We start from the raw sequence: 11,589 nt of genomic DNA on the forward strand, positions 1-11,589 counted from the left end.
TGGTAAACCTGCTATTGATTATGATTCTTTACATATTTTTGGTTCCACTGCATATTATCATGTAAAAGAATCTAAGTTAGACCCAAGAGCAAAGAAAGCATTATTCATGGGTATAACTGGTGGAGTAAAAGGATACCGTCTCTGGTGTCTTGATACAAGGAAAATAATTTTCAGTAGAGATGTGACTTTTGATGAATCAACCATGATGAAGAACAATGATTCACAAAAGGATAACACAACCAGTGGCACTTTGCAGCAGGTGGAGCTTGAAAAGGTTAATGATGATCCAGCTAATATTGAAGGAACAAATGATGAAGAAGTTTCGACCCAAGAACTTCTACAACAACATGATTCAATTGCATATAGAAGGCCAAGAAGAGAGATTCGTATGCCTGCTCGCTTTGATGATATGGTGGCCTATGCACTTCCAATTGCAGATGATGATGTTCCTTCTACTTACACAGAAGCAAGAAGTAACTCTGATAGTGTAAAGTGGAAGCAAGCTATGAATGAAGAAATGCAGTCTCTTCATAAAAATAGGACTTGGGAGTTGGTGACACTACCTAAAGGAAAGAAGGCAATTGGATGCAAATGGGTATATGCAAAGAAGGAAGGATTTCCTGATAAAAATGAAGTTCGATACAAGGCTAGATTGGTAGCAAAGGGTTACGCTCAGAAAGAAGGAATAGACTACAATGAAGTATTTTCTCCAGTTGTGAAGCATTTGTCTATTCGGATTTTGCTAGCCTTGGTTGCGCAATATGATCTTGAACTAGTTCAGCTCGATGTGAAGACCGCATTTTTACACGGTGATTTGGAAGAGGAAATCTATATGACTTAGCCAGATGGATTCAAGGTTGCTGATAAAGAAAATTGGGTTTGCAAACTGACAAAGTCGCTTTATGGATTGAAACAATCTCCAAGGCAGTGGTACAAGCGATTTGATCAGTTCATGAAAGGGTAAAGGTATACAAGAAGTCAATTTGATCATTGCGTGTATTTTCAGAAGCTACAAGAAGGATTTTTCGTATACTTGCTCTTATATGTTGATGATATGTTGATAGCATCTAAGAGTAAAGTTGAAATTGAGAGATTGAAGACTCAACTCAACCTTGAGTTTGAGATGAAAGATCTAGGTGAAGCTAAGAAGATCCTTGGCATGGAAATATGTAGGGATAGAGCTCATGGCAGAGTTACTTTATCTCAGAAGCAATATTTAAAGAAGATACTACAGAAGTTTGGCATGAACGAGCAGACTAAAGCTGTAAGTACCCCGTTGGCTTCTCATTTCAAGCTTTCTGCACAACTATCTCCTTCGACAAATACGGAACAAGAATACATGTTACAAGTTCCGTATTCTAATGCAGTAGGTAGCTTGATGTATGCAATGGTGTGTACAAGACCCGACATTTCACAGGCAGTTAGTATAGTGAGCAGGTATATGCATAATCCTGGAAAAGGACATTGGCAAGCTGTGAAATGGATTCTACGGTATATTCATAAGACCATGGATATTGGATTACTGTTCAAGCAGTATACTACACTTGGTAAAGGTGTTGTTGGGTACGTTGATTCTGATTATGCCGGTGATTTGGACAAACGAAGATCAACCACTGGTTATGTGTTTACTCTTGCTGGAGGACCAATAAGTCGGAAGTCTACACTGCAGTCTACAGTTGCGTTGTCAACCACAGAAGCTGAATACATGGCTGTAGCAGAGGCTGTAAAGGAAGCTATTTGGTTACAAGGTATGGTTAAAACCTTGGGATTGGTCCAGGAGCATATTAATGTGTATTGTGATAGTCAAAGTGCTATTCATTTAGCAAAGAATCAAGTCTATCATGCACGTACAAAGCATATCGATGTACGTTTCCACTTCGTGTGGGAAATTATTGATGAGGGGAAAATTCACCTTCAGAAGATTAAGACTGCAGATAATCCCGCAGATATGATGATCAAGGTGGTAACAACAATCAAGTTCGAACATTGTTTGAACTTGATCAATATTCTGCATGTTTAACAGTTGAAGAAGGCACTATCAAGTATTGTTGACAAAGGTAGAGAGAATTGTGTGAAGATAAGATTACTCGAATCAAATCTTCAAGGTGGAGATTATTGGGAATTATCCATATTTATGGAAAATCAAAGATATGGGTATCAAATAATGGAAAGTCAAAGATATGGGTATCAAATATTGGAAAGTCAAAGATATGGGTATCAAATATTGGAAAGTCAAAGATATGGGTATCGAGATATTGGCATAATAAAATCTGAGATATTTGTAATATATGGTCCCTAAATTATAAAGTGACTTTGCAAGTTGATCCCTGAACCTCAACTATAAATAGGCATAACCATCTCTCATTCTGTATCTCAAACTTGCCATTCTCTACTTAAGGCATTGTTTTCTCTCTCTCTCTTTGTAAATTCTCACTTGTATTTTGGAGTGAAATATATTTGGTAGTGCCCGAGGACGTAGGCAAAATTTGCTGAACCTCGTTAAATTCTTGTGTTCTTTATTGTATTATTCTGCATGAATTGTGTGTGTGATTGTAGTGATTTATTGTGCTATTAAATTACGATTGAGGGATATTCTGGCTAGGAAAGACCTGGTACTTAAGCGATCCTTGCGATCCACCTCTCTTTCCTGGGAATTGAACTTAGTGTGATTTTTTAGTACAATAATTTTACTCTTTTACACGCTTCCGCACAACATCAGGTGTAGCTCAGCCATTTAATCCATTAGATAGACATCATCATATCAGCTGTAATTGCCTGAATATCCTTCACATCTCTCTTTCAGATTAGTTTATTTAACAAATGTCATCATTTTGAAAATAATTCGACTTAAAAAATGGGATTTTTTTAATTCGATTAAAAATCTATTTTTAAAAATATTAATTCAAGATACATGGAGGTACCAAAGAACTATATATTGTAAGGTTAGCTTGTTCATAATCCAAATATCCCAAACCAAATGTAAAACGGGGAATATGGGTCACGAGACAATTGATTATTTAGCGAAATGACAAACAGAACAGCAAGCCATCAAATCTGCCTGCCCTTCAAACTAGCCGTATAAATGGAGATCACGGGCTTAGAAATTGTCAAGTCACTCTCGCTCTTCTATCCTATCCCATGCAAAAAGAGAAATACTAATGTTCAAACCTGCTAACACTGCCATCTTCTTCTTCTTTGTTCTCTTCAACAGCTTCAGCTGCCATGGCGGTCCAGTCAAAACTATTGTGGTCCTAGTGATGGAGAATCGCTCGTTCGATCACATGCTAGGATGGATGAAGAAAATCAACCCTCAAATCAACGGTGTTGATGGAACTGAATGGAACCCTTTGTCCACCACTGATCCTAACTCCAAAAAGTTGTTCTTCCAGAACCAAGCTCAGTTCGTGGATCCAGATCCTGGTCACTCTTTCCAAGCCATAAGGGAGCAGATTTTCGGCTCTAATGACACCTCCGCCAATCCTCCCCCCATGAATGGCTTCGCCCAACAAGCTTACTCCATGGACCTATCTACCACTATGTCTCAGAATGTCATGAATGGATTTGACCCTGAAATGGTTGCCGTTTACAAGTCTCTTGTCTCAGAATTTGCTGTCTTTGATCGGTAATTCCTCTTCCGTTTTGCTTTTTGTATTTTGAAATGAGTTCAGGTTTCAAAACATGGAATTGAACTTGGTTCTATTCACTAGGTGGTTCGCCTCCGTACCGTCATCCACACAACCGAATCGTCTGTACGTCCACTCGGCGACGTCGGCGGGGGCGACGAGCAACATTCCGGCACTCCTGGTAAAGGGTTATCCCCAAAGGACGATCTTCGAGAACCTGGACGACGCCGGAATATCCTGGGGAATATACTACCAGAACATCCCAGCTACATTGTTCTACAAAAACCTCAGGAAACTCAAATACTTATTTAGATTCCGTCCGTACGGTGTGACATTCAAAAAACATGCGCAAGAAGGGAAGCTGCCGGGCTACGTTGTGGTGGAGCAGCGGTACATGGACACTAAGCTGGAGCCCGCCAACGATGACCATCCGTCGCACGATGTGTATCAAGGGCAGATGTTTGTGAAGGAGGTGTACGAGACATTGAGAGCTAGCCCGCAGTGGAACCAAACTTTGTTGATCATTACATATGATGAACATGGTGGGTTTTATGATCATGTGGCTACGCCCGTCACTGGAGTGCCTAGCCCTGATGGCATTGTGGGTCCCGAACCATTTTTCTTTCATTTCGACAGATTGGGGGTTAGGGTTCCGACCATCATGGTCTCTCCTTGGATTGATAAGGGCACTGGTATGTTCAATTTAATCAAATATGTGTTCACTCTTTGGCTTTCCTAATTTATAACCATCAAGATTTAGCTTTACTTTGTGGAAAACTGTAATTTTAAGAATAATGATAAAGGTAAATTTATTCTTTTATACCATTAAAAATGAATTATAATTAAAATTGTATTTTTTAAAAAAGAATCGGAGCACTTGAATTGACATATATGAGAGAAACAAAAAAATTCTTATTTTTTATTTATTAACTAAAAATGTTAGATTATCTTTTTGACAATACCTGTGACTATATAGTTAGGTTGAATATCTACTTTTCACTTTATACGACATTTATTAGGTTAAAATATGACTTAGGTCATTGTAAATTTTTATAAATTTGTAATTTAATCTTTAAATTTTTATTTTTAAGAATTTAGTCCTACTTCTCAAATTTTAAAATTAAGGTTTATTGTTAATATTGTTATTTTTCTGTAAAATTGGTTAGTGTAACATTTTGAAAATAAAAACTTACTTCATAGCAAAATAACTAAAAATATATTGTAATGAACTTAAATTTTAAAAAAATAATTTAATGATATTGACAATTAGACTTAAATTTTAAAATTTAAAAAATAAAGAAGCTACTAAATTTTAAAATTAAGAAAATAGATACATATTTTAACCCATTTACAAAGTACAAATGCTATCAATTATTGGATAAAAAAGACTGTACGAGGAAAAAGGAAAGCTGCCTGCCACCTATATTTCACACTGACTTTTAATAGAGAGAGAAATAATGTAATGAGGGGGATTGGAAGCCTAAATGGGAAGTTGACCTATAGTTATTTATTATTGTTATTATGTTAAAGGTATTTTTAGATATAAATTATTGATGTGTTAGTAAATTGTAGTATATAAATTTTAACATTTTCATACATTTTTACGGTGTCTATATATATATTTGGGGGACTGGGGGCTACAAAATCGTTGGTCTGTTTTCGTCATCGTCAAAACAGAAAGTGAAACTTTTATTTAATGGAGAAGCAAAGGTATGGTGTTGGTATCCAACCGAAAAAGTAGTGAGGCAAAAATATATGAGCTTATTTTGTACCTTTTCTTAACCAAGCCAACCGCATTGTGTGCTTAGGAAAACAAAAAATGGTTGGTTAAGATGATGTTGTAGTAGGTTTAAATGTATGTTTAGAAAAGTTTGCCATATGGGTGAAAAATTGGTTTGGTGATTGGAGAAAACTCTAAAAGACTAATCCCACACGGAAAGGCCTGAAAAGGTCCTAACAAATTGGCATTTTTTTGTTTTGGGGTTGGTTTGAGTGTGATTTGGAAATAATAGAAGATGCTACAAAGGTGTTATGTTTTGATGATGATGCAGTTGTTCATGGGGCAAATGGAAGGCCATTTCCCACATCGGAATTCGAGCATTCCTCCATTCCGGCAACAGTAAAGTTGTTGTTCAACCTCACCTCTCCATTCCTCACCAAGAGGGACGAATGGGCTGCCACTTTTGAGTCCATTCTCCGAACTCGGTCTGACCCCAGAACTGATTGTCCAGGTTGGTTGCCTCCACCTTCAATTTTCATCTTTTCTCGATGTTTCAATCCGGTCTATATCACAATAATAAATTAGATTTAATCCTCTACCACACACACTTTAATACTTTGAAGAGGTCTTATTTTTCATTAAATTTTTATCTAATTTTAATCTTATCATTTTAAATGACCAGGACTCTTCCTTATCACTTTAAGTCATCCTCGTTGGTCTCTTCTTATTTCATATCATCTCCAAATACCTCATCCTCATATTTACCAGATCCACACCTAAATTATCTTCATTTACGCCAGTTATTATTGGACCACCTACATTTGATGCATCACTTCCATAATCATTCCATTAGGTAGCACACTACTATTCGGTTGACTTATCTTTAATGCACTTTCCACATTAGTAATATCGTTACACTACGTTTTCTAATGTAATACTATGGGAAAAAATATAATTTCTATAAAATAAAAAAAATCATAATTTATTACTGATTTATGTAGCAAGATATATGAAAAATAATAATGTTTCTACTAGACGTACAAGTAATGTATTTTTATTTCTTCTAGTATTTGGTGTCATACCAACTTTTTACCAAAAAAAAATATATTTTTGTAAAATAATAAGTGGCCTCCTATGTTAAAATACCACTATTGATTTAGAAGATTATCATTCCTTGAAAAAGCCACTATCCATTTAAATTATATGTATATATTCTTTTTACCACATATTGTACGTATGAAATAATAATATAGTAATTTCTGTGATTAAGAATGGTGTAAACAAATAACATATAAGGTTCTATTAATAATTTAATTTAAATAAAATTGTATTTACATTAACCTAATCTTTCTTTTCTTCACCTTCTATTTTTATTTAAAAGACTATTGTTCATGAAATTGTTTAAGTTATTTTTACTCCATCTTTTTCCTTTCTAATTATTACACTTTCTCTCTTACATATTTATATAAATAATAATTATTAGTTTCACCCTATTGTGCCATGGGACTAAGTCTTAATCTCATAAACATAGTGGTGAGTATATGTATGTAACTGTTGTGACACGTGGAAGTGCTGAAAATGGTAAATGAACATTGAACAGAGACACTGCCAACGCCGGCGAGGATAAGGAGAGGTGAGGCAATTGAAGAGGCGAAGCTTAGCGAGTTCCAGCAAGAGCTGGTGCAGCTGGCGGCGGTGCTGAAGGGGGATCATATCCTCACAAGTTACCCGGAAAGGATAGGGAAGGACATGAGCGTGAAGGAAGGTAAAGAGTACATGGAAGATGCAGTCAAACGGTTCTTCGAGGCTGGCCATTATGCTAAGAAAATGGGAGTCGACGGCGAACAGATTGTTCAAATGAAGCCTTCCCTAACTACTCGTTCATCAAAACCTTCATCTCAACATCCATAAAACCTGTTTTTACATTTTTTTTTTACGTTTTTATGGGGAATGAGGAAAATATGTAGCAATCTTATTTATATTTTAGTATATAGGAAAAGAGAAAATATTTTGAGTTAATTTATATTTACATGAATGAGCTTTGGTCGTGTTCCCTTTGGTGAGATTTCTTCTTTTCTTTTTAAATTTAAATAAAGGATATTTTAATTTCCCCTGGTGAAAATGATGGAAAACTACAAGTAATTCTTCAGTTTAAATTTAAAGGAATAATTGATATTAAATTAAATTTAAATTAAGATGTGTTATGTGTAAAAATATTAAAATTAAGATTATCTTAAAAATTTTAATTTTTAAACACTAATAAAATATCATCACTACTTTTTTTAATTAAATTACATAAAAATAAATAATTAAAAGTTTGAAAAAAACACAAAACTTGATACTCATCTAATTTTATCGAAAAAAGAATCATAAGTAGGCATGACAACTACACACATGATACAAGGTTGGGAATGTATCACCAAATAAAAAACTGGGTTGAAAAGGAATTAATATATATATATATTAAAAAGGGGTTGGTAAAGCACCAAAACGAGCTAATAAGTTATCGAAACTTGGAGTTCAACCCACTTTATTAGTTGGAGATAATTTGTCAATCTTGCATCCATATGCGCAGTTTCATGAAGAATACTACAAAAAGGCCCTAGGTATTTATTGTTCTACTGTTAGCGGTTTGGTAGTTGATGATTTGTCCGGCGGTCGAGAGTCATATAGCTAGATGGAGGTTGGAGAAGCCCTAAGAAAGTGGGAGCTCTGTATGATATTCTAAGAGTGAAGCCGCGTGCTAAGAATGAGAGTTCCCCATTTCTGGATCCAAGAAAGGGGCTTTATAACTTAGGTGTAGAATGTATTCACGAAGTCTCTACATTGTAGGTGAAGTGTTTGTTGATAAGGTATTTTTAAGGTAGAGATATTTTTATTTATAAGATAATTTATGCACAATTATGCTAGCAAAATCGGGAGAATTTGTTGAGAATTTTATCTGTAATTTAATTGCTTTTACAAAACACGAAAAGGTAATTTATAGAATCTAAGATGATATTATTCTTAATTCATTGCTTTTGAGTAGTGGTGTGTTGTATGAGCGCATGAGGTCCTAATAATAGAGTTCACATTTAAAGTAGTGAAAGGTGCTTGAGAAGGCAATGCGTTTGGAAAGGTGAAAGATGCCTGGAAAGGTTGTTGCTTGAAAAGGCTCTGTGCCTGGAGAGGCAAAGAATGCTTGAAAAGACCAATTGAGAATCTAGTTAACTTCAAGGATTTTATCATTTTGTAGTGCCAAAAAAGGCATGGTTTATCTTTTTGTACCCCTATAAGCTTATGAGATATGTCCGTAATTTTTAAAACATATTAACTATAGAATTCTTTTCTATTCACCTTAAAAAGCTTAAGGATATTGTTTGCCCTTTCTTGGTGAGGAATGTTATGCAAACCTTCTCTTATGTTGCACCAGCTTGGCAAACTACATGAAAATATTTATTTCATGCTTTTGGTAAGTGAGATATACTTATACTCATCCTTGCAAAATTGGAAAATAATGTCACTATCTTACCAAAATAATCAAATTGGGGTTTCACCTTTTCCTACACTACTTCATATCATCCTTAGTGAGATGCCATGCTCCCGCTTTCCCTTGGTAAGTATATCACAATTATCCATATTGGGGAGGAATACTAACCTCTACAATACTGGAGGAGTAAATGTTAGTATTTCTTAGAATGTAATAAGGATAAAATGAAATCTTCCAAGTTTTGAGTAGACCAAGTTGGTTTTCATTAAACAAGTTTAGTCTTAACAAAATAATGTCAGTAATTATATCACTACGTGTTAACGTAACATTTGAAGTATTGATATAGATAGATAAGCCTTACCATCCATCTTGCAAATTGTGCCTGCACCTTTAAATTGATTTCAAAATTGTTTGATTTCTATGGATGATTGTAGTGTCGGATGAACTTCAGTTACATATAGCATTTGTTGCTAATTTTTTTGCTTGTCAACAATCCAAAAATTAGTCTAAAAATGTCACGCTAAGTCTCTAAAATGATTACGCAAATCATGAAATTTAAAACCTAAAAACAAGAAGGAACAAACTCTTATATTACCAGTGACTATGAAGTTTGAAAGTGAACCAAAACACCATTAACAAAACCCTTTTAGAAAAAGTTCATTCAAGTCCTACGGTTTAATGCTTTTAATGATATAGAGTTGCTAACTATGTATCAGAAAGAATTCACTAAATGTAAAGTATTTGGAGCAATATTCTATCTTGAGCAAATGAGTTTGCACAAGGTGCTTAATGATTTAAAAAACCCTAAGAGATTTCACCTCAATACAAAGTTTCCATAGTCTTGATTGAAAAAGAAGCCATTGTTGGGATCTAGTGCCCTTAGTGTAGTATTTTCATCTATAAGTATTTGTATTTTTCGAACAAATTGATTTAATAAAATATGTAGAAACGAGGGGGTACTTGCTTAGCAAATAGAAACTGTGGTCGAAGTAGTGCTTGGAATTGCGGCCACAGTTTCAACCTCGAAATCAAAAGTGCATAAAAGTAAAAAAGAACGTTGAGATTATTTACATAGTTCAACTTCAGTTTACATTTGTGGGGCCTTATCTAGAGCAATAGTCCACTATCTTTTTTCACAGTACAACCAATGATTTAAGTCCTAACATCAACTAACTTTCACCGATTTAGCAACCTCACCGTTGTACAAAGACTAGATCACTCTCCCACTAAGCTTCCCCCTTGAAAGCTCAGCTTTATAATACAAGAGACTCTTTTGATTGCTTACAAAAAAATAAACACATAAAATGTTCCTATCTTGAACAAATTTGTGCTTACATAAGAGTTATAGGATAATAATTCCATAAGATTCAATAAGATAGGATAATAATTAAATCTGTGTAAAAATCAACATAGGATAATAATTCCATAAGATTCCATAGTAACTTTCGTAATGGTATGTAATTAGGGGCAGCTCAGTCAAGATACTATAGTAGAATGACTTCGTGACTAATGGTCTATTTGTTTCACTGAAAATGGCTTCCAGAAAATGATTTCTAGAAAATGAATTACTTTCATGGAAATTTTAATGTTTTCTAGTGTTTTGATGAATCTGTGTAAAATATTTTCTGTTGTTTAAGCATAATTTTGCATATTTTATAAATTCATGTCCATTATCGAGGTTTAAGCAAAATTCACTAAATTAATTAATAAATACTCAATATTAGTATTATTTTGAAGTGAAATGGTGGTAAAAGCTACTAGAAAAAACCTATATGAATTAGAGTTTACACACCCCCAAACTTAATCCATTGCTCGTCTGAGTAATGTTTCACGTAAAGTACAACTTTTGCTAAGGCAAATTTTACTATAAGTTTAAGCGCATCAATCTCCACACATAACCATGCATCAACAAAATCATGCTCACAAACTCTTTTTATTGATAAGTTGCTCATATGCAAACATTATTTCAAAATTTTATTCTAAGTGCGGAAAAATGCTAACACAGTCATGGAGTGCATGCTTTTCAAGGTCATACATAACATTCACCATTCGATCAAAGTTTCCTTATCAACCAAACAAAGCAATCACAAGGTCTACTTAATGGTCCTCATATGTTGAACTTAGCAATCCCTCTCCACTAATGTAGTTGGCATAATCATCCAAATCAATAGGTCTTTTATAAGGTTGTAATTTGGCTAGGCTTAATGTAGGGATAAAGAGAAGTGAATTTCTAGGTTCAGTAATCTTAATCCTAACTTTGCCTTGGATCTTTTCGAGGTACATTCTTTCTACTAATGAGTTCTTCAACCCCCAAACTTAATTTTGAAGCATATGCCCAATATTTCTCAATACTTTGAGTATTTATTTTTCTATTTTTGCTTCACATTTGAATAGATCTTTTTTAAAAAAAATACGAAGAACATGTACATCTTTTCGAATTTTTCTTCGATCTTTGCTCACTAAGACAAATATAGTTAAGATAGGTACAAAAATAAGATAAAATTTAAAAAGATGATAGCATGGCTTATGATGTAGGTAAATAATAATAAAATAGGCTTTAAGACTCAAATTAAGGTTTCAAGGGTCAAATACATATGGTAGGGTCAAAAGGCTCAAACAATCCAAAGAAAATGTGCCTAAATCATGTTTAGATTCTTATGCCTCCTAAGATTTCACCTAAAGAAAGTTACTAAGTAAATTCTAAGAACTTAAACCTTCATGCATGTCTATTTCAAAAGAAATTCAATTTTCATGTCAAAAGGCTACATAAGACCTAG

The 11,589-nt window shown here is 34.3% G+C and overlaps 1 protein-coding gene across 1 annotated transcript; it reads left to right on the forward strand.

The window, feature by feature from the left end:
* Window positions 1–2,966: 2,966 nt before the first annotated feature.
* Window positions 2,967–7,395, forward strand: LOC107954330 (non-specific phospholipase C2). The gene is made up of 4 exons (XM_016889862.2): window positions 2,967–3,622; window positions 3,708–4,315; window positions 5,675–5,854; window positions 6,944–7,395. Exons 1-4 carry the CDS (start codon window positions 3,159–3,161, stop codon window positions 7,252–7,254), a joined length of 1,563 nt encoding a protein of 520 aa, XP_016745351.2. The 5' UTR covers window positions 2,967–3,158; the 3' UTR covers window positions 7,255–7,395.
* The last annotated feature ends 4,194 nt before the right edge of the window (window positions 7,396–11,589 follow it).

This window comes from Gossypium hirsutum, chromosome D07, assembly GCF_007990345.1.
Source record: "Gossypium hirsutum isolate 1008001.06 chromosome D07, Gossypium_hirsutum_v2.1, whole genome shotgun sequence".
Lineage (NCBI taxonomy): Eukaryota > Viridiplantae > Streptophyta > Magnoliopsida > Malvales > Malvaceae > Gossypium > Gossypium hirsutum.